Genomic DNA, 24,301 nt, shown 5'->3' with positions numbered 1-24,301 from the left:
TTTTGTACCCCGCCTAGAATTTCAGATAGAGTGGGATATATATTTTTAAAATAAATAACCTGAGCAGCAGTGGAGGAGGATCGCTGCCATCAGGGATCACTGCACCACCAATGTTGACCCCCCCCCCCCAGGAAAATCCAGAAGGGATGGAGGAGGGGAGGGTTTTCCTTCAGGGGCTGTGTTTTTCATGGGGTTGCAACCTCAAGAGGAGCCTTGGTAGGGGGGGACTGCATATGTTTTGGGAGGGATAAGATGCACATGGGTGTTATTGGATGTATGCAGCAGGTATCATGGAATTTCACCTGTGCAGAGGGGGGAGGGTTAAGGGGTAGGAACTGAGATTAGAGGGGGTTGTCATGGTTGGAATGACAGTAGCTTCAATGCTGGATTGTCCATAGTAAAGCTGCAGTTACTGCCTTCTCTTGAGAGGCGGTAACTGCGGCTGTGCTATCGGTAGTCATGAGAGCTAGTGCACAGTACCAACCTGTGTCAGAGCTGACCAGTTCTTCATCCACGCATGTCATGCTCAGCTTCCACCCATTTCCATTTTAGGCAGCTAATGCAGGAATTGTGCTGCGCTGTCTCCTTTTTTTACGCAGAAGATATTAGGATGGGCCCATGCTAATTTCTTCTGCAGCTTAGTAAAAGGACCCTTCAGAGGCGTAACTGGGGGGGGGGGGCATGGGGATCGGCCACCCCCCCCCCCCCAACAGATTTGAATGAAACAGCACCTGTGCGGATCGGCCCTTCAGCTTCACACTGCCGCATGTTTTACATAAGGTCTGCTCCTCCTGATGTCAAAACCTGACTACGCTTCTGCTTAGATTGTAAGCCATCTGGGGACTGGGAAATATCCTGGTAGCATCAAATATTGTCACTTGGTGGCTTGTTTGATTAATCTTGTTGTCTGCACAAACCACTTGTAACTGAATATACATATTTTTAAAAGGGATGGAGTTTATTTACATGGTACTTACTTCCATAGGAAAATGAAAGTGAGTATAATCAATTTTACATCTAAGATGCCTGTGCTCTACTTTATCTGACTTTAAATTTCAAGCATAGGTATTGCTGGCAGCAAAGAGGTTTTCCTATTGAGTGGAGTGGAACAGGTGGATGTGAAGCGTCTGTTCACGCTTTCCAAAAATAGTAGGGCTAGGGGGCTTGTGATGAAACTACAGTGTAGTAAATTTAAAACAAATCGGAGAAAATGTTTCTTCACCCAACGCATAATTAAACTCTGGAATTCGTTGCCGGAGAACGTGGTGAAGGCGGTTAGCTTAGCAGAGTTTTAAAAGGGGCTAGACGGTTTCCTAAAGGATAAGTCCATAAACCACTACTAAAAGGACTTGGGAAAAATCCACAATTCCAGGAATAACATGTATAGAATGTTTGTACGTTTGGGAAGCTGCCAGGTGCCCTTGACATGAATTGGCCGCTGTCGTGGACAGGGTGCTGGGCTTGATGGGCCTTTGGTCTTTTCCCAGTATGGCATTACTTATGTACTTAGTTGTGAGACAGGCTTATTTAAGAGCTAGGGGGGTCTTTTACAAAAGATTAGCTTAACTGCAGCAGGGCCCATTTTATTCCTATGGACCCTGCTGCAGATAACTCGAGCTAACCTTTAGTAAAAGACCCCCTAGGTTTTTCCAGGAAGGTCTTTTAACATTTGTACTTCTCTCTATTTTCTACCATTAGGAACTTGGTACATAAACATTGGCATATTTTTAGATTATTGCATTGCAAAGAAGTAAAACTATAGGAACACATTTTTCTACTTTATATAAATGTAAATCTGATTGGTAAATGGGGGACATTTTGGATCCATCCTACTATTATCCATTGAAGCCACTTTTTCAGACTAATTGCAGTATATCATATATTACTACTACTTAACATTTATAAAGTGGTACCAGGGTTACGCAGCACTGTGCAATTTAACACAGAGGACATTCCCTGCTCGAAGGAGCTTACAATCTAAAGGACAAAAAAGTGCAGTCAATCAAATTGGGGCAGTCTAGATTTCCTGAATAGATGAATAATGGTTAGGTGCCGAAAGTTACATTGAAGAGGTGGGCTTTGAGCAAGGATTTGAAGTTGGGCAGGGAGGGGGGCTTGGTGTATGGGCTCAGGGAGTTTATTCCAAGCATATGTGATCTACATAATACTCTGTCCATACAACAGTCTCATTTATTGGGAAGAACTACTTAAAAAAGTAGGATTGCATTCAAATGAAAATAAATCCCACATTTATACTGACACTTTGATTGCCCCTTTAGCCTCTCACTGGCTTTTTGAAACAGGATACTGTCAGGGAGACATGCATTGGAGAAAAACTGATGGTGTTCAGCAGGGATGGGAAGGAGGAGATAATGAATGTCAGTTGAATTATGAAGATCAGTGTTGGATTTTTGAGCTTAACATGGTAGTACCTTGGAGTCTAAATGAAGAATTGATTTGGATGCCATTACGGCATTGGCTCAGAATGATCAGCTAATCTCCAGATATAAATATAACGTTTTTAAAAATGCCACTATCATCTTGGAGAGTTAAGAGTGTGCTGTAATGTTTGTTGAATGCAGAAGTGGATGTTAAATTGGACATGCAAATATAGGTATTTTCAGGGATTACTATCCCTGAAGCAGCATGTCAGATAAATGTTGAGCCTCCTGAAAAGTTTGGAAGCGCTGCAACAGAAGCTAACCCCCCTGTTTACAAAGCTGCGCTGCGGCTGGCGGTACGGTAATGCCAACACATTGCCAAGTAGCTTTGTAAATAGGGACCGTACGTGTCTTTGGACTTTTTATTTAATAGAGAAATTAAAAATGATAAAAATAATTTGAAAATTGATCACTGACAAATATCTAATACTGGTATCTGTTGGAACAATGTTAGATAAATATCTCCCGAAGGTCTGAACATTTTTTTGAAAAAAAAAAATTTTTTTGTGGTGTTGATTTATTTTAAAGCAAAAAGAAATAGGACCAAAAATTGTAACGATAGAAGCAAGAAAGAAACTGATTTCTTTACTTTATTTTTTAACTAAGCAGTTTTGAGTCCTCATTTTACTTTCTTTTCTACAGACTAGTGGAGCTGGCAGCAAAGTATGCCAATTTCACAGAAGGTGTTTGCAAGCCTGGGTATGCATCTGCACTGATGACTACAATTTTCCCAAAGTGAGTGATTTAAACAGTTGGTTCAGTTTTTAAAATCTTACTTCCCTTCCTCCGAAGGCTGGGCCCCTCCCTATGGATGCTGCTGTTAAGCTCATAATCTGGAACTTGAAGGTTGCAGGAGAGTTCAAGGCAAGGACCAGCTAAAGGTTTCTTACTTGTCACTGATTGTTTATCCATTTGGACTTCTCAGGATTTGAATGTACAAGCTTATGACTGCAGTCTACAAACTTCACCATTGAGCAGAGACCAATTTAAATGAACTGTTGTAGGCTTTAGTGCACAGCCAGCATGTTACGCATATGAAAAGCTGCATGGACATTTAGTCCATCCTTCTGAAAATACCAGAATGGATTACAAAATACATACATCAACACATGTTTCTTATATATCCAAGGGTAATGAAGGCACTGTTAAACCCAGATGCAGAAAAGTGCGCTTAAGACCTGAATGCATAATGCATGGTTTTCTAATGCCAGGGATTTAGTATGTGATCTGAGGAGGGCTAAAAAGATAGCTCACTTTTCTGTGGTTAGTTTTGGTGACGGTTTTTTGCTTGTTTCTTTTCTTGTGTCATCGTGAATTTCCTGCGGCCTTTATCTTGTTTATTGAAGGACAGACAACCTAGTGAATAAAATGAAAAACAAAAATGGCAGGGGATAAGGAGCAGAGGTGATTATAGTTTGAATATATAGTTAAGGGGAGGCGCTGCAGCTGTGAAATGATGGACAGTTTGCTCATTTGCAAAAATGTAAATGATCATCATAACAATAATATGTGTGAAATACACATTTGACATTTCAGATACACATGTCTAATACTCATAAGCTCTTATTTTAGAAGCAGCCCCATCTGTAAATGGCAACATTTTCAAATCTTGAGAGGCCTACAGATGTAAATGCCATTTTAAGAGCAGGAGCGATTTACACCATGTGACACCAACTATATCTAGATGTCAAAGGGACATGGGTAGGGCAAGGAGAGGAGTTATCTTTCTGAGAAACAATTTTCTGTTACATTACCCTGTGAGCACTTCTTACAGATACAAACACAGATGTGTACACATATACACACATAAATAAAGAAATGCTAAATATGAGACGAGAAACTATCTCAGACCAGTGGTGTAGCCAGACATCCAATTTTGGGTGAATTTAGAACAAAGCGGGTAGGCCAAAAATTTAATCAATGTCCCTCCACCAACTAAAACAAAACCTTAATTTAGTTTCCACTCCCCTCCAATTATGTTTAAATCTTTTTATTGGACAAATCAGTCACATACTTCGTCAGCAACATTTCAACAGTTTGTAAAACATCCAGTAAATTACAGCATTCTATTGAGCAACCGTCCCAAGTTATATATCATCTCCCTCCGCCCCACCCGACCCCATCCCTTCCTAAACTGTGTCCAAACAATATATTCCCAACCATTAGAAACAGTTACATTGGACCCTGAGACAGATACCTCCAAGATATCATATCTACCAAGCCCTGTCTTCTCCCATCTTATTTCAGCTCTACCCATCCCTCAAAGTGTATATCTCATAAATTCAAAGTCAACACTCGGAAAGAAGGGGAATGTTTTGTTCCTTATAACATCCCCAACAGTTTCCTATACCCTTCGAGGTGCCGTAGAGCTAACCGCTCCCCAAATTTTACCAATGTAACCTGCAAACCAGAAATCATCTGCCCCCACCCGTCCCCAACTCTGCATTCCCAACAGGAAGAAGAAGGAAAAAAAGGGGGGGGGACAACTCCATTCTATCCTTGAGCGCGATCCGGACACCTCCGTCCCCTCCCCCCTCCCACCACTGAATCCCTCCATAAACATTCACCCCCCCTCCAATTAAAACAAAACCCTAATTTAATTTCCACCTGGGTTCAGTAAATGTTGGAAGGAATTGCATGGGGACGAAGTGAGCCATATGGGAAAACGGTCCACTACCACCCAATGACCGTGTGACTGGGACGGTGGTAAGTCGGTATCAAAGTCCATGGATATCTCTTGCCAAGGAAGCTGTGGAACAGGTAACGGCTGTAAACATCCCCATGGCTTGCCAGGAGAGGATTTGTTTCGGGCACAGACGGGACAGCTGGAAACAAAATGCAAAATATCCTGAGCCATGCGTGGCCACCAATAGTACTGGGAGAAAGCCCAGAGTTACCAACAAACGTGGAAGAGTGTCCCTATTTGAGAACTTTTTTCCTAGCCTAGGGTGGAACGGAGGTCTTAGAGGTGGCCGAAGTTACAGTTGCAGAGGCGATACAGGCCAGGTTTAACATAGGGTAGGATTCCTCGGGCTCTTCGAGAGGGTTAAAGGCCCCTGGAGAGAGCATCGGCTTGGAATATCCTTTTCGGCAGGCCGAAATACCTAAAGGAGGTTGGTAACGGCGGTTAGCATATCTGGGTTTAAAAAAGGTTTGGACAAATTCCTGGAGGAGAAGGCCATAGTCTGCTATTGAGACAGACATGGGAAGCAACCTGCTTGCCCTGTGATTTGTAGTGTGGAATGTTGCAACGGATTGGGTTTCTGCCAGGTACTTGTGACCTGGCTTTGCCACTGTTTGGAAAACAGGATACTAGGCTAGATGGACCATTGGTCTGATCTAGGGTTACCATTTTTTGTCCTTAAAAAAAGAGGACGCTTGCCTCGCCCCCTTCACGCCCTCACCCTGCCCCTTCACGTCTTTGCCCCGCCCCTTTCCACACCTCGCCCCACCCCTTCTCACACCTTGCCCCGCCCCCTGTCGCATTTTCCCCTCCCTCTGGTCACCACCTCACCTCCCCTCCCCCCGGCCCTGTCACCACCTCTCCCCTTACTCATGATCTTCCCTGGTGGTCTAGTGGAGGAGTGGCCTACTGGTTAGGGTGGTGGACTTTGGTCCTGGGGAACTGAGGAACTGAGTTCGATTCCCGGCACAGGCAGCTTCTTGTGACTCTGGGCAAGTCACTTAACCCTCCATTGCCCACTGCATTGAGCCTGCCATGAGTGGGAAAGCGCAGGGTACAAATGTAAAAAAAAAAAAAAAGAGCCCCTTCTTTCCTGCCCGGCGCGCTGCTCTGCATCCTGTATGCTGCCTGTGACGGTCTCGGCGAGATTCAAAATGGCCACCGAGAATTGAAGCAGCCTCGCAAGACCTCAATTCTCAGCGGCCATTTTGAATCTCGCCGAGACCGTCCCAGGCAGCATACAGGATGCAGAGCAGCGTGCTGGGAAGGAAAGAGGGGGCTCTTTCCTGCCCCGAAGTCACTAGACCACCAGGGAAGATCATGAGTAAGGGGAGGGCAGTTCCGCCACCACGCACGTCAGCCCGCCCATTTGTCCAGAAATCTGGACAAATGGGCAGGCTGGCCAGAACCCCGTCTGGATGCCCGAACATGTCCTCAAAAAGAGGACATGTCCGGGTAAATCCGGACTTATGGTAACCCTAGTCTGACCCCGTATTGCTACTCTTATGATCTCATCTTTTGGTCTGTTAGGGAAGCAGACCTAACTTATTTAGCCCTGAGCTGCTTGTTTGAACTTGAGCTGGACAGCCTGTGAGGGAAGGCAGGCTTATTTTGTGTTTTGAGCCTGAACTACACTAGTGAAGAGAAATCTTGCCTCACCAATCTAGTACATTTCTTTGAAGGGTGTGAACAAACGTGGATAAAGGTGAGCCGGTTGATATTGTGTATCTGGATTTCAGAAGGTGTTTGACAAAGTACCTCATGAAAGACTCCAGAAGAAATTGGAGAGTCTGGGATAGGAGGTAGTGTTCTATGTGGATTAAAAATTGGTTAAAACACAGAAAACAGAGTAGGGTTAAATGGTCAGTATTTTCAATGGAGAAGGGTAGTTAGTGGGGTTCCCCAGGGGTCTGTGCTAGGACCGCTGCTTTTTAACATATTTATAAATGACCCAGAGATGGGAATAACTAGTGAGGTAATTGCATTTGTGGAGGAGTGGCCTAGTGGTTAGGGTAGTGGACTTTGGTCCCAGGGAACTGGGTTCGATTCCCACTGCAGGCACAGGCAGCTCCTTGTGACTCTGGGCAAGTCACTTAACCCTCCATTGCCCCATGTAAGCCGCATTGAGCCTGCCATGAGTGGGAAGTGCAGGGTACAAATGTAACAAAAATAATGACTCAAAGTTATTCAAAGTCGTTTAAATCGTGGGAGGATTGTGAAAAATTACAAGAGGACCTTACGAGACTGGGCATCTAAATGGCAGATGAGTTTAATGTGAGCAAGTGCAAAGTGATGCATGTGGGAAAGAGGAACCCCAAATTATAGCTACGTCATGCAAGGTTCCACGTTAGGAGTCACTGACCAAGAAAGGGATCTAGGTGTCGTCGTTAATGATATGTTGAAACCTTCTGCTCAGTGTGCTGCAGCTAAGAAAGCAAATAGAATGATAGGTATTATTAGGAAAGGAATTGAAAACAAAAATGAGGATGTGATAAACCTTTGTATCGCTCCATGGTGTGACCGCACCTTGAATATTGTGTTCAATTTTGGTCGCCGTATCACAAAAAAGATATAGTGGAATTAGAAAGGTGCAGAGAAGGGCGACAAAGGGGATGGGACGACTTCCCTATGAGGAAAGGCTAAAGCGGCTAGGGCTCTTCAGCTTGGAGAAAGGCGGCTGAGGGGAGATATGATAGAGGTTTATAAAATAATGAGTGGAATTGAACTGATAGATGTGAAGCGTCTGTTTACGCTTTCCAAAATACTAGGACTAGGGGGCATGCGATGAAGCTACAATGTAGTAAATTTAAAACGAATCGGAGAAGAAACGTTTTCTTCACTCAACGTGTAATTAAACTCTGGAATTTGTTGCCAGAGAATGTGGTTAAAGGCGGTTAGCTTAGCGGAGTTTTTAAAAAGTTTGGACGGCTCCCTAAAGGAAAGTCCATAGACCATTATTTAAATGGACTGGGGTAAATCCACTATTTATAGGATAAGCAGTATAAAAGTTTTGTACTTTTTTGGGATCTTGCCAGGTATTTGTGACCTGGATTGGCCACCGTTGGAAACAGGATGCTTGGCTTGATGGACCTTTGGTCTTTCCCAGTATGGCAATACTTATGTACTTATGAATAGATTTTTTGCTGCCTTTTAAACCATAATCTGGCTGTGTGTTTAAAGGCACAGGACACCAGTGTTCACGCTTTCGTAAAACTGTTAATCCAAAAGTCCTTTTGTAAACTCAGGGCCTTGAGGTGTGGTGATTCTGTATTAAACAACCATGAAGTGGAGTGAACTTTTGTTCCATGAGCCCTGATGAAGGTTGCAAAACATTGGCCATGGTTGGCATTGGAATAGAGTTACTCGACTGAGGAGTCAGCACATCTTTAAGAATCAAAAGTTAAGTAAAAAGCTCTTTTGAACTCAGTACATTTATAGATGAATAAAACTTTTTGGGGAGGTTTTTCAGCCAATGATGACTATATGAACTCCCAGAATTGTTTGACATACCCTTAAAGGAGACAATTGATTATATCTCAATTATACCTTTTGAATCCTAGTTCTTTTCTGTTTTAGATGTTCCCTGAATTTTGTAGTCATTTCCAATCCCCCTTAGTTTTCCTCTGTGTCCTGTGTGTCTGTTTTGCTTCTGTCCCTAATCGTTATGTTCTCTGCCTCCGTAAAATAGAAGAATGTCTTACCCAAGCCACAATATGCTATTCAGATGCCATTTCTATAGGCTGAACTGGCCTCTTGCTTTTTTCAGATGTATCTGATGACAGATGAAGGGGGCTGGGGGTCAAAAGGAGTAAAGGATTATGACGGCTCAAAAATGAGTTTTAATTTGCTGATGATAATGTGGAAAATGCACTGCCAAAAGCGGTTTGTCATTTACATTACAACATTGACTGGAGGATGTCATAAAAAGCACTTTTATTGAAACTGACCTTTCCTCTTTGACCTGTGTAATCTGAGGTCTAACAAAGACTGAGAATTATTAAAGTTTGAGTCAGGGTGGTGGTTTGGAGAGTGTCCTGTGCCAGTTTAGAACTATTCGCCTGATGAATGATAATTTCTATTGGGGAGTAATGAGTATGGCTACAGCCTTCTATGTTCAAGGGATCTCTTGTGTGCTATCCCAGATACAGTACTTGGAACAAAAGTCCTTGTTGTATAAAGCTGGGACATTCTTCACTGTTAACTGGAGCATGGAGAAAGAGATTATAGTGGTTTTTTGGTTTCTACTATTTTGTTGTTTTGAAAAAAATAATTTCCATTGATTTGGTGCCTTTTATTCTTCTCTGTAAGATAGACTGAATGAGCTTGCTTTCCAAAATTACAGCAATGAATAACCAGTTTCTCATCTCAGTCCTTTTTTTTCTTCTTTGCTCCCTGTGAATTTTCCCTTTTGTCCTTCTCACTCTGTTCTTCATTCCTTCTGTTACTTGTTCTGGCCTTGTAATTTGTAACCTGTCATTTAAAATGGTCATAATATCTCTGAAAGCTAGAGGGTGGCCATTGTAGCACAAATTGTTTTAAAAAGGTCAGCAGGGATGATCTAGGAAACTAAAGATTGGTAGAAACATAGAAACATGATGGCAGATAAAGGCCATATGACCCATCCAGTCTGCCCATCCTCTGTAACCCCTAATTCTTCCTGTTCCTGAGCGATCCCACATGCTTATCCCTTGCGTTTTAAAATTCTGGAACAGTCCTCAACTCCACCACCTCCACCGGGAGGCCATTCCACGCCTCCACCACCCTTTCTGTGAAATAATACTGCCTTAGGTTACTCCTAAGCCTATTCCTTCTTAACTTTGTCGTATGCCCCCTCATTCCAGAGCTCTCCTTCATTTGAAAAAGGTTCTCTTCCTGTACATAAATGCCCTTGAGATATTTAAACGCTTCTATCATGTCTCCTCTCTCCCACCTCTCTTCCCACGCATGCATGTTGAGGTTCATAAGCCTGTCCCTATAATTTTTGCATTCAAGACCACTTACTAATTTCGTAGCCGCCCTCTGAACCGACTCCATCCTGTTTATATCTTTCCGTAGGTGCGGTCTCCAGAACTGCACGCAGTACTCCAAATGAAGCCTCACCAGAGACTTATACTTTTATTTATTTTTATTTTTGTTACATTTGTACCCCGCGCTTTCCCACTCATGGCAGGCTCAATGCGGCAGGCAATGGAGGGTTAAGTGACTTGGCCAGAGTCACAAGGAGCTGCCTGTGCTGGGAATTGAACTCAGTTCCTCAGGACCAAAGTCCACCACCCTAACCACTAGGCCACTCCTCTGTTCCGGCACTATCACCTCCTTTTTTCTGCTGGTCATGCCTCTCTTTATGCACCCAAGCATCCTTCTGGCTTTGGCTGTCGCTTTTTCTACCTGTTTGAAAGCTTTAAGGTTGTCAGATACAATCACCCCCAAGTCCCGCTCTTCCTTCACACACTGAAGCGTAGACCTGACTAGACAGACACAGCTTCATGGGAATGTGCCAGCATGGATTTAGCAAAGGAAAATGTTCCCTTGCCATCCTGTTCGATTTTTTTTTGAAAGGTATATACGTGGATGAAGGTGAGACAGTTGAAATAGTGTATTGGATTTTTAGAAGGTATTTAGAAGGTGAGAGACTCCTTGGGAAATTAAAGAGGAGATAAAAGGTAAATGGCCTATTGTGGATTAGAAACTGGCTAAAAGACAGGAAATGGAGAATTGGACTGAATGGTCAGTTCTTCATGGACAAGGAGGATATAATGAGCTACACATGGGTAATGTCAGACCATCTTCCAGAGTCTAGAAAAACTGTTTGGACATGTATGTGTGCTCCCTCCCACACAACTACTACTTATCATTTCTATAACACTACTAGATGCATGTAGTGCCCCAGCAGGACAATCGGATTTTGCTCTCTGGCTCTTTTCTGTCTATAACTTCAGAGCTGTGTCTCTCAGAACAACTTCTCAATGACTGAAATGTGCTGTGCTATGTGACAAGGATCCTAAGGATCTAGATACAGAGTAATCATGGGTCCTGAGGCCATGAATTAACAAGCATGTTCATTATGAAGCATGGGGGTTCAGTTCTAGCACCCATGGGTTTTCACACCTTGGAACACAAGTGCTTGCCAGATAGCCACAGTACAATTTTCAGAGGGATTTTCCAGAGACAGACTGCAGTCACACTCTCAAATTTTACTTCAGCAAGCCGATGACTCTGCACTTCTCCTACACAGACTGGTCTACTGAAGCAGATCAAGATATTAAAAAAAATAATAGAGAAGAATTTCCCCACTATTTGTTTGTCCTAGAACAGCTGAGGGAGACTTTGGCCGAGCCAGCATCCTCACTACTTCCACTGTTTTTAAGTAAAATTCTCCATGCCTGCATTTTTCAGACAGCTAACATTTGCTTGTCGGCACTGAAGGATCGTAATAGTGAGCATCGAGGAAAGCCCAAGAAGCACAAGCATCATTCCTCCACAACACACTGTGCATCAAACAAAAAATATTTTGTATGTATCTTAGATTCTTAACAGTGCCATTTTGAAAGAAACTTTGATCACTTAAAACCTATGACGGTGAAAAATAATGGCACAAGTTTCTGAGGAAGCCACAAGATGGGTGAAACAATGGCCCCATTGAATATTAAGATAAGTGCTGATTTATTAATGCAATAAGTGATTTGGGCACTTTACATCACCGTTAAGAGTCTAAGAGACATACAAAAAAAATTTGTTTGATGCCAGGTGCCCTTGACCTGGATTGGCCACTGTCGGTGACAGGATGCTGGGCTAGATGGACCTTTGGTCTTTCCCAGTATGGCACTACTTATGTACTTATGTACTTATGCACAGTAAATGTTGACACAGAAATACACAAACAAAGGAGTTTTTGAGCCCGATGATAAAAACAAAACATCAGCTTATATTCTAGCCGTTTGTAACCAAGGATTGTTATCTGATTGGTTTCTCTTTCTCCTTTAAATAAATTATTACCTTGCTTTAAGCTTGGTATTAACTAGTGTACATTATTGTTAGTATTGATTTACCAGAATTTTACACTAGTATTCACTCTTTTGTGAGAAGCCCAGTGGACCCTGGCTTCCCAGTGGTCTCAGGCAACTGGGATTCTAGTAGATGCCATCCAGGTCCTTCCAGAGCTGGCTCAATTCCCCCCCACCACCACCCCGGTGGGCAATTCAATAAAACTTGATGGTGGGACTACCATTCTACATTCTGCCTCCCCAGAAGGTGCTGTCAACGGATGCATTCAGCTTGGGATGGAGAGCTCTTGTAGATGGACTTCACACCCAGGATCATGGTGTGCTCTGGAAACAGTTTTCCATATCAATTTCCTCTGGCTGAGGGCCATTTGAAACACTTTAAAGGCTTTCACTTGACCCTACCTGTCCCTCCAACTACCGCCCCATTTCCCTCCTACCCTTCCTCTCCAAGTTACTTGAACGCGCCGTTCACAGCCGTTGCCTTGATTTTCTCTCCTCTCATGCCATCCTCGATCCGCTTCAATCCGGCTTTCGCCCCTTACACTCCACAGAAACGGCGCTATCTAAAGTCTGCAATGATCTCTTCCTAGCCAAATCCAAAGGCCACTATTCCATCCTCATCCTCCTCGACCTATCCACCGCTTTTGACACTGTCAATCACAATTTACTTCTTGCCACACTGTCCTCATTTGGGTTGCAGGGCTCTGTCCTCTCCTGGTTCTCCTCTTATGTCTCCCACCGTACCTTCAGAGTACATTCTCATGGTTCTTCCTCCACCCCCATCCCGCTCTCTGTTGGCGTGCTTGTCTGACATTGCTGTCTGGATGTCTCAACGCCACCTGAAATTAAATATGACCAAAACCGAGCTTCTCATTTCCCCCCCCAAACCCACCTCCCCGCTGCCCCCGTTTTCTATTTCTGTTGATGGCTCTTTCATTCTCCCTGTCTCCTCAGCTCGAAACATTGGGTCATCTTTGACTCTTTCTCTCCTTCTCTGCTCCATATCCAGCAGATTGCCAAGACCTGTCGTTTCTTTCTTTACACAATCCGTAAAATCGCCCCTTTCTTTCCGAGCACTCTACCAAAACCTCATCCACACCCCTTGTCACTCTCGTTTAGACTACTGCAATCTGCTCTTCTTGCTGGCCTCCCACTTAGTCACCTCTCCCCTCTCCAATCGGTTCAAAACTCTGCTGCCCGTCTCGTCTTTCCGCCAGGGTCGCTTTACTCATACTACCCCTCCTCAAGCGCTTCACTGGCTCCCTATCCGTTTTCGCATCCTGTTCAAACTTCTTCTACTAACCTATAAATGTACTCACTCTGCTGCTCCCAGTATCTCTCCACACTCGTCCTCCCTACACACCCTTCCCGTGCACTTCCGCTCCATGGATAAATCCTTCTTATCTGTTCCCTTCTCCACTACTGCCAACTCCAGACTTCGCGCCTTCTGTCTCGCTGCAACCCTACACCTGGAATAAACTTCCTGAGCCCCTAGTCTTGCCCATCCTGGCCACATTTCAATCTAGACTGAAAGCCCACCTCTTTAACCATTGCTTTTGACTCGTAACCACTTGTAACCACTCGCCTCCACCTACCCTCCTCTCTTCCTTCCCGACACATTAATTGATTTGATTTGCTTACTTTATTTTTTGTCTATTAGATTGTAAGCTCTTTGAGCAGGGACTGTCCTTTCTTCTATGTTTGTGCAGCGCTGGCTTATGCCTTGTAGCGCTATAATGCTAATAGTAGTAGTAGTAGAGTTCCTCAGGGATCTGTCCTTGGACCCCTTCTTTTCTCAATCTACACCTCTTCCCTGGGCTCCCTTATCTCATCCCATGGTTTCCAATATCATCTTTATGCTGACAACACCCAGCTTTATCTCTCCACACTTGACATCAATGCAGAAACCCAGGCCAATAGTATCGGCCTGCTTTTTTCGATATTGCTGCCTGGATGTCCAACCGCCACCTGAAACTGAACATGGCCAAGACCGAGCTTCTTGTCTTCCCACCCAACCCACTTCTCCTCTCCCACTACCTCTATCTCAGTTGACAACACCCTCATCCTTCCCGTCTCATCTGCCCGCAACCTCGGTGTCATCTTGACTCCTCCCTCTCCTTCTCTGTGCACATCCAGCAGATAGACAAGACCTGTCGCTTCTTCCTCTATAACATCGCAAAATTCGCCCTTTCCTCTCTGAGCATACCACCCGAACTCTCATCCACTCTCATTACCTCGCCTTGATTACTGCAACCTACTCCTCACTGGCCTCCCACTTAACCATCTATCCCCTCTTCAGTCCGTTCAGAACTCTGCTGCACGTCTATCTTCCGCCTGGACCGATATACTCATATACCCCTCTCCTCAAGTCACTTCACTGGCTTCCGGTCAGGTACCGCATACAGTTCAAGCTTCTCCTGCTCACCTACAAATGCACCCAAACTGCAGCCCCCCCCTTACCTCTTACCCTCATCTCCCCTTACGTTCCTACCCCTAACCTCCACTCTCAAGACAAATCACTCCTTTCAGTACCCTTCTCCACCACCGCCAACTCCAGGCTCCGCCCTTTCTGCCTCGCACCCATGCTTGGAATAAACTCCCTGAGCCCATACGCCAGGCCCCCTCCCTGCCCATCTTCAAATCCTTGCTCAAAGCCCACCTCTTCAATGTCGCCTTCGGCACCTAACCACTATACCTCTATTCAGGAAACCTAGACTGCCCCAACTTGACATTTCGACCTTTAGATTGTAAGCTCCATTGAGCAGGGACTGTCCTTTTTTGTTAATTTGTACAGCACTGCATAACCCTAGTAGTGCTCTAGAAATGTTAAGTAGTAGTAGTAGTATTTGGCTGATGAACCAAATTATTCAAATTGACAACCGGGTTCTAATGTTCCATGTGAAGAAGCAGGAGAGGTGTGGGATCCTACCCCTTGTGTCAGGATGTGACAGTGGGCTCTCCTTAACAGAATGGTCCTTCGGGCTATATACCTAGCAGAAAAGGAAAACAGCCTGGCGGACAGACTGAGTAGGGTGTTGCAGCCACTTGAGTGGTCTGTCAGCATGCGCATAGCATACGAGATCTTCCAAGAGTGGGTCACCCCCCCCCCCCATAGGTGGATTGAATTGGTGGAGGCGTAGCATTGTATGTAAAGGAGGGCCTTGAATCAAATAGATTGAAAATTGTGCAAGAAACAAAACACATCTTGGAATCACTATTGATTGAAATTCCATGTGTAAATGGGAAAAGGATAGTGATAGGAATATACTCTTTCCACCTGGCCAGGATGAGCAGACAGATAAAGAAATGTTATCAGAAATTTGGGAGGCTAAAAAACCGGAGAACGCAATAGTAATGGGTGATTTCAATTACCCCAGTATTGAGTGGGTAAATGTAACATCAGGGCATACCAGGGAGATAAAAATTCGTGACAAAATAAAGGACTGCTTTATAGTGCAGCTGCTACAGGAGCCAACAAGAGGAGGAAAAATTCTAGAGCAGCGCACGATCTGGTACAGGAAGTAATGGTGCTGGAGTCGCTTGGTAACTGATCATAATAATATCAGATTTGATATCGGTTTTGGAGTAAGTACACACAGAAAATCTAATACGCTAGCATTTAACTTTCAAAAAGGAGACTATGTTAAAATGAGAAGAATGGTGAAAGAAGAGCAGCTGCGAAGGTAAAAAATTTACATCAGGTGTGGACGCTGTTAAAAAATACCATCCTGGAAGCCCAGGCCAAATATGTTCCATGTATTAAAAAAGGAGGAAGGATTGTGTTGGAGGCCGAAACACTTAGTAAAAAAATTATTTTAGATATTAAAAGCAAGAAGCTGGCAAAAGAATCAGTTGGACTGTATTCTTAACACAGAAAAGCTAGCTCACAATTAATTATACAGTGCTCCAAACCCTTCATTTGCATATTAGAGTTGTGCTGTTCAGCTCCCAAAATGGACTACCTCAGTAATAATTCCATCACAGAAACAAACATGGTTCCTTTTTCACTTGTGTCTTATTTAAAAAGTAATAGTTCAAGGTGCCAAACTGAATGGACTACCACTGTTAAATATATTTGCACATGTTTGGTTTATATGTTAAACATCAGATCTTCAGCCTGCTGTAGTGAGAAATTCATCTTTAAAGCCCTTGTATACTTTTTTTTCTGCAATAATATATACCATTTTTGTCTTTAATTTCCAGGTTCTCTAAACCAGCTCCAATGTTTCTTGATGATTCCTTCCGCAAATGGACAAGGATCCGGAATTTTTTCCCCCCCTTTGGAATTAAAGGACAAGGTAGGATGGATTTTTGTTCTAGAAAACATTATGAACCCAGTCAGCTGACACCCTTTCTAGGAAGGCTTTTTCTATGATTTCTTCAGTTTTCCAGTGCACTTACAGTCTGCCCCATATATACCATGTCTCCCTGAGCCTTCATTTGCAGATGACTCACATTGCTTATTCCCTCCCCTCCCCCCCCCCCCCCAATCAACCCCACAGTGCATTGCTGTGCACATTAGCCCAGGAGCAGAGAGGATTAATAGTAACATAGTAAGTGACGGCAAATAAAGATCTGAACGGTCATCCAGTCTGCCCAATAGTCACACTCATTCAATTCATGATAAAATCAACAAGTGTGATATTATATTGATATGATCATTCTTTGGTGTTTCTGGGACGTAGACCATAGAAGTCTATCTGGCTCTATCCTTGTGTTCCAACTGCTGGAGTTGCCGTCAAAGCCCACTCCAGTCTATTCATCTTCTCATTGTGAGACACAGACCGTAAAACTCTGTCCAGCACTGTCCTCATGTTCCTGCCACTGAAGTTGCTGACTAAGCCCTTTCCAGCCCATCCTAAACCAGATTGCCATATATGAGACACAGACAATAGAAGTATGCCTGTTATCGCCCTACACAATAGAAGTATGCCTGTTATCGGCCCTAGTTCATCACAGCCAGAATCACCATCTAAGCGTTACTCGACACATCCACACACATGCAGCCATTTAAGGTTAGGTTTTTTATAACTTCCATTTTCTAATTAGAGATCCTGTGTGTTAATCCTACGCCTTTTTGAATTCCGCATTTGTGCTGTTAAAGCAAGGAGGAAGAGGGGGAGGAGACAGCACTCAAAGAACTTGGTAATTGGTAGATGAGAGGCTGGCGCAGGTGCAGCTTACACTTCCATGGGAATCCTACAGGAACTGTTTCCATCCCCACAGGAATCCTGCAGGAATGCTTCCGTTCCCACGGGGGAACCCGCAGAACTGCTTCCATCCCTGTGGGTTCCGCGGGATTCCTGCGAACCCCGTTCCTGTGCAGGTTTCTAGTAGAGACCTGCCTCATTGGATATAAACACCTTAAAGCTCTGACAGAATCTAAGGATGTACATTCATTATAAATAATGCATACTCTTTTGAAAGAGTGTGAACTCATAGCACATAAGGAATAAAACCTGAATAAAATGAAGAATCCCGGAAGTGACACAGGAAACGATATGAAACAAAAATTTTCAGATTGCATACCCATAGCATAATATTTTAAAAAAAGGGCTATTACCCCAAAATCATTTTCAAGAAAATAGCATCCTCACTCAAAACACTGTGGAAAACTTATTACAGTACAAGAAGAGGAAAACTATGGAATGTTTATCACTTGTAGTAACACATAATCCAGAACTAGAAAACCATCGCACATCCATTTTCAGCCTGAGACCTTACTGCCACCCATTGACTTAGCGGTAACGTCTATTGGGTTAACCGGCGGTAATCGTCAGTGCACGTAAACTGCCGATTACCGTGGGGTAAGTGCCACGCGGTAGAAAATAAAAAATATTTTCTACCGCTTGTTTGGATGCGCGTCAAAATGGAATTACCACCCAGGGCAGGTGGTAGCCAGGAGGTAGTTCCAAACTTGACACGCATTGGACACGAGTAGGCACCTGCGCGCCTTAGTAAAAGGGCCCCACATTATCTTACGTGGTGACACCATCTGAAGGAACTCGTGTGGAGATGCTCTGTAGCTTGTTTACAACAACTTTTTCAAACACTGCACCACATGTGCACGCTCCTTCCTGCCTACCACTGTCATAAAGGACCTAGCCAGTCAAATTTTTAGCTTATAGTATTCATGTTCTAAGGGGAAGAGGGAGGGTATTTAAGACTATGTATCTGCTACAGGTACATAAGTAATGCCACACTGGAAAAAGACCAAAGGTCCATCGAGCCCAGCATCCTGTCACGACAGCAGCCAATCCAGGCCAAGGGCACCTGGCAAGCTTCCCAAACGTACAAACATTCTATACGTGTTATTCCTGGAACTGTGGATTTTTCCCAAGTCCATTTAGTAGCGGTTATGGACTTGTCCTTTAGGAAACCATCTAACCCCTTTTTAAACTCTGCCAAGCTAACCGCCTTCACCACGTTCTCCGACAACGAATTCCAGAGTTTAGTTACACGTTGGGTGAAGAAAGATTTTCTCGATTTGTTTTAAATTTACTACACTGTAGTTTCATCGCATGCCCCCTAGTCCTAGTATTTTGGAAAGCGTGAACAGACGCTTCACATCCACCTGTTTCACTCCACTCATTATTTTATATACCTCTATCATGTCTCCCCTCAGCCGTCTTCTCCAAGCTGAAAAGCCCTAGCCTCCTTAGTCTTTCTTCATAGGGAAGCCGTCCCATCCCCGCTATCATTTTAGTCGCCCTTCGCTGCACCTTTTCCAGTTCCACTATTTTTCTTGAGATGCGGCGACCAGAATTGAACAATACTCAAGGTGCGGTCACACCATGGAGCGATATAATGGCATTATAACATCCTCACACCTGTTTTCCATACCTTCCTAATAATACCCAACATTCTGTTCGCTTTCCGAGCCGCAGCAGCACACTGAGCAGAAGGTTTCAGTGTATTATCGACGACACCCAGATCCCTTTCTTGGTCTGTAACTCGTAACGTGGAACCTTGCATGACATAGCTATAATTCGGGTTCTTTTTTCCCACATGCATCACCTTGCACTTGCTCACATTAAACGTCATCTGCCATCTAGCCGCCCAGTCTCGTAAGGTTCTTCTGTAATTTTTCACAATCCTGTCGCGAGTTAGCGACTTTGAATAACTTTGTGTCATCAGCAAATTTAATTACCTCGCTAGTTACTCCCATCTCTAAATCATTTATAAATATATTAAAAAGCAGCGGTCCTAGCACAGACCCCTGAGGAACCCCACTAACTACCCTTCGCCATTGTGAATACTGCCCATTTAACCCCACTGTCTGTTTCCTATCCTTCAACCAGTTTTTAATTCTCAATAGGACTTTTCCTCCTATCCCATGACCCTCCAATTTCCTCTGTAGCCTTTCATGAGGTACCTTGTCAAACGCCTTTTGAAAATCCAGATACACAGTATCAACCGGCTCCCCTTTGTCCACATGTTTGTTTACTCCTTCAAAGAATTGAAGTAAATTGGTCAGGCACGATTTCCCCACACAAAAGCCGTGCTGACTCGGTCTCAGTAATCCATGTCCTCGGATGTGCTCTGTAATTTTGTTTTTAATAATAGCCTCTACCATTTTCCCCGGCACCGACGTCAGAATCACCGGTCTATAATTTCCCGGATCTCCCCTGGAACCTTTTTTAAAAATGGGTGTTACATTGGCCACCCTCCAATCTTCCGGTACCACGCTCGATTTTAAGGATAAATTGCACATCACTAGCAGTAGCTCCGCAAGCTCATTTTTCAGTTCTATCATTACTCTAGGATGAATACCATCCGGTCCAGGAAATTTGTTACTCTTCAGTTTGCTGAACTGCCCCATTACGTCCTCCAGGTTTACCGTGAAGTCAGTAAGTTTCTCCGACTCGTCCGCTTGAAATATCATTTCCGACACCGGTATCCCACCCAAATCTTCCTTGGTGAAGACCGAAGCAAAAGAATTCAATCTCTCTGCTATGTCTTTGTCTTCCTTGATCGCCCCTTTTACCCCTCGGTCATCCAGCGGCCCAACCGATCTTTTGCCGGCTTCGTGCTTTTAATATACTGAAAAATATTTTTACTATGTTTTTTTGCCTCTAATGCTATCTTTTTTTCGTAATCCCTCTTGGTCTTCTTTATCTGCACCTTGCATTTGCTTTGACACTCCTTATGCTGCTTCTTGTTATTTTCAGATGGTTCCTTCTATTTTCTGAAGGTAAATAACTTTGTTTTCTCTGAGGACAAGCCGGCTATATAGTTTTATATCTATGACTCCCTAGCTATAGGCTACCTTCAACAAAAAAATAAGGAAAAAATAACTATCGATCTTGCAATTGGCAAGGCCCTAGAAACTGGAACAACAACTGAATAACAACTCTTTTTTTTTTTTTTTTTTTAAGGCAACCTGGAATTGAAATAAATGGGTCTAGGGAGGTGGAGTTGGACTTCAGACCTCTTATAGATTCTGACTGGAGTAAATACACACAGGAAATCCAATGTGTTAGCATTTAACATTCGAAATGGAGACTATGATAAAATGAGGAAAATAGACCTAAAGAGCAGCTGCAAATGTTAGATTTATATCAGGCGTGCATATTGTGCAAATACCATCCTGAAAGCCCAGACCAGATATATTCCATATATTAAAAAAGACAGAAGAAAGGCCAAATGACAGCCAGCATGGAAAAGTGAAGTGAAGGAAGCTATTAGAGCTAAAAGAAAATCCTTCAGAAAATGGCAGATGATGTTTAATATGAGCAAGTGCAAAGTATTGCATATGGGAAAGTGGAACCCAAACTATAGCTACATGATGCAAGGTTCCACATTAGGGTCCTTGCCCAGGAAAAGGATCTAGTTGTCATCGTTGATGATACGTTGAAACCCTCTGCTCAATGTGCAGCAGTGGCTAAGAAAGTAAATAGAATGCTAGGATAATTATTATTTATTATTACATTTGTACCCCGCGCTTTCAAACTCAAAGCAGGTTCAATGCGGCTTACATAGTAATTGGGTCTTACAAAGTATTGGTGGAGAGAAATAAGTTGAGTATTATCGGAGTAATAAAAGAAATAGGAATGTAGAAATGCAGGGATGAGGGAGTAGGAGAAGTATGAGCAAGGGTAAGTGAGCAATTGGAGGGTAGATGAGTCGGAGGGGAATGAGCAAGAGTGAAGGGAGTAGGAGAGGTGTGAGTAAGGATAGGTGAGCATTGGGGGAGGGGTCAATGAGGTGAAAGGGGATAGAACAGGGGATAAGCAGGGGAAAATGAGGCGGGAGATGTAGTCTAGGTTGTTGTCATTGTCTCCTGGATATGTGATGAATAGATGGGTTTGTGGGAATTAATCTGGATCGTTTAGGTAGGCTTGCCTGAACAGATGGGTTTTTGGTGATTTCCGAAAGGGCAGATGGTCACTGAGTGATCGGATTGGTCTGGGGAGGGCATTCCAGAGTTGGCTGCCTAAGAAGAAGAAGTTGGATCCATAATAGGTTTTGTACTTGAGTCCTTTGCAATTGGGGTAGTGTAGGTTGAGTTAAGTTTGTGAGGTTGTAGACATGTTCCTGGTGGGGAGGTTGATCATGTCATAGTAACATAGTAGATGATGGCAGAAAAAGACCTGCACGGTCCATCCAGTCTGCCCAAGAAGATAAATTCATATGTGCTACCTTTTTATTTGTACTGTCCTCTTCAGTGCACAGACCGTACAAGTCTGGCCAGCCCCATCCCCGCCTCCCAACCACCAGCTCTGGCACAGACCGTAAAAGTCTGCCCAGCACTATCCCTGCCTCCCACCACCGACTCTGGCACAGACCGTATAAGTCTGCCCAGCACTAGTCCCGCCTCCCAACCACCAGCCCCAGCACAGACCGTATATGTCTGCCCAGCACTAGCCCCGCCTCCCAACCACCAGCTCTGCCACCCATTCTAGGCTAAGCTCCTGAGGATCCCTTCCTTCTGCACAGGATTCCTTTATGTTTATCCCACGCATGTTTGAATTCCGTTACCGTTTTCATCTCCACCACCTCCCGCGGGAGGGCATTCCAAGCATCCACCACCCTCTCCATGAAAAAATACTTCCTGACATTCTTCTTGAGTCTGCCCCCCTTCAATCTCATTTCATGCCCTCTCGTTCTACCGCCTTCCCATCTCCAGAAAAGGTTCGTTGTGGATTAATACCTTTCAAATATTTGAACGTCTGTATCATATCACCCCTGTTCCTCCTTTCCTCCAGGGTATAAGTGTTCAGGTCAGCTAGTCTCTCCTCATACGTCTTGTAACGCAAATCCATACCATCCTCGTAGCTTTTCTTTGCACCGCTTCAATTCTTTTTACATCCTTAGCAGATAGCCTCCAAAACTGAACACAATACCAGGTGGGCCTCACCAACGACTTGTACAGGGGCATCAACACCTCTTTTTCTTCTGCTGGTCACACCTCTCTCTATACAGCCTAGTAACCTTGAGGCTATATGTCGAGCATATAGCCTGGAGATTCACCGTGGATAATCTTGGATTAGTGTGTGGACTTTGAAATTGATTCGTTCTTTGATAGGGAGCCAATGAAGTTTTTTTTCGAAGAGGGTTGCACTTTCAAATCGTGGTTTGCCAAAAATGAGTCTAGCTGCTGTATTTTGGACATTCTGAAGTTTTTTCAGGATAGTTCTTGCAGCTAAGAAAATACTGTTGCAGTATCGGGTGTGCGTAGTTCCGGAATGTTTTCAGGGGGAAATATGGTTTTACGCGTTTCAGTATCCACATCATATTGAACATTTCTTTGTAGTGGATTTTGCGTGATCTTCGAGCGAGAGATGGTTATCTAATGTCACTCCGAGGATTTTTAAGTTGTCAGATATGGGGATTGTGGTGCCAGAGATGTTAAGGCTGGTAGGGAGGGGCGCGGAGTGCTGGGAAGAGAGGATTAGGCATTGCGTTTTTTTCTTTGTTCATTTTCATCATAAAGGCGTTGGCCCAAGCGGTTAAGATGTGCATGCCCAAGGATATTTTGTCGGAAATTTAAGTTAGATTAGATTTGAAGGGAATAAATATGGTGACGTCGTCAGCATATATGAAAGTGTTGAGACCGTGTCTGAATAGAGCTTTTGCTAGTGAGATCATCATAAGATTGAAAAGGATCAGGGATAGAGGGGAACCTTGAGGTACACCGCAGTTTGGTGACCAGGGAGATGAGATGGTGGAGTTGATTTGATTTGGAGGGGCGTAATCGAACTCGAACACCCATCTCCATTGGCGTCTATCGCCGTGGACGGGTCCGCGAAGGGGCGGGCCAGACCGTATTTTCGAAAAAGATGGGCGTCCATCTTTTGTTTCGATAATACGGTTTGTGCCGGGCTAATGCATCGCATTTGGGCGGATTTGAGCTGGGCGGTACCGGTTTTCAGCAATAATGGAAACCGAAGGCGCCCAGCTCAAAAACGAACAAATCCAAGGCATTTGATCGTGGGAGGGGCCAGGATTCGTAGTGCACTGGTCCCCCTCACATGCCAGGACACCAACCGGGCACCCCAGGGGGCACTTGTAACAATGAAAAAAACATTTTAAATACCTCCCGAGTCCATAGCTCCCTTACCTTACTACTACTACTACTTACATTTCTATAGCGCTGCCAGGGTTACGCAGCGCTGTACAAGTTTAAACATGGGGAAGGACAGTCCCTGCTCAAGGAGCTTACAATCTAAAGGTAACAAGCTATGTAGTCAGTATAGGTGTCATGAATGGGGAAGGTGGTTAGGTGCCAAAAGCAAGGGAGAAGAGATGGGCTTTGAGTAAGGACTTGAAAATGGGCAGGGAGGGCGCATGGCGTATGGGCTCGGGAAGTCTGTTCCAGGCATAAGGTGCTGAGCCCCCCAAATCCCCCCCAAACCCACTGCCCACAACTCTACACCATTACCATACCACTTATGGCTGAAGGGGGGCACCTAGATGTGGGTACAGTGGTTTTTGGGGGCGGTTTGGAATGCTCCCATTTACCTGCACAAGTGTACCAGGTGGGGGGGGGGGGGAATGGGCCTGGGTCCACCTGCCTGAAGTCCACTGCACCCACTAACAACTGCTCCAGGGACCTGCATACTGCTGTGATGGAGCTGGGAATGATATTTGAGGCTGGAATGCAGGCTGGCAAAAAAAGTTTTAAAGTTCTTTTTTTTTGGTGGGGGGGGTTAGTGACCACTGGGGAAGTC

At 44.2% G+C, this 24,301-nt stretch overlaps 1 protein-coding gene across 1 annotated transcript in view; it reads left to right on the top strand.

Annotated features, from left to right (window-relative positions):
- LOC115458877 (CMP-N-acetylneuraminate-beta-1,4-galactoside alpha-2,3-sialyltransferase-like) overlaps positions 1-24,301 on the top strand; it is a gene marked incomplete at both ends in the record, with an annotated part of 216,961 nt that overhangs the window by 692 nt on the left and 191,968 nt on the right. Inside the window, 2 exons of the mRNA XM_030188715.1 lie at positions 3,084-3,176; positions 16,332-16,426. Of these exons, the coding sequence (XP_030044575.1) occupies positions 3,084-3,176; positions 16,332-16,426 (188 nt within the window). The remainder of the gene's footprint in view (positions 1-3,083; positions 3,177-16,331; positions 16,427-24,301) is intronic.

The sequence above is a fragment of the Microcaecilia unicolor genome, unplaced genomic scaffold, assembly GCF_901765095.1.
Source record: "Microcaecilia unicolor unplaced genomic scaffold, aMicUni1.1, whole genome shotgun sequence".
Classification (NCBI taxonomy): Eukaryota; Metazoa; Chordata; class Amphibia; order Gymnophiona; family Siphonopidae; genus Microcaecilia; species Microcaecilia unicolor.
The sequence above is the reverse complement of the archived record's forward strand: the minus strand, read 5'-3'. Positions and strand labels throughout refer to the sequence as shown.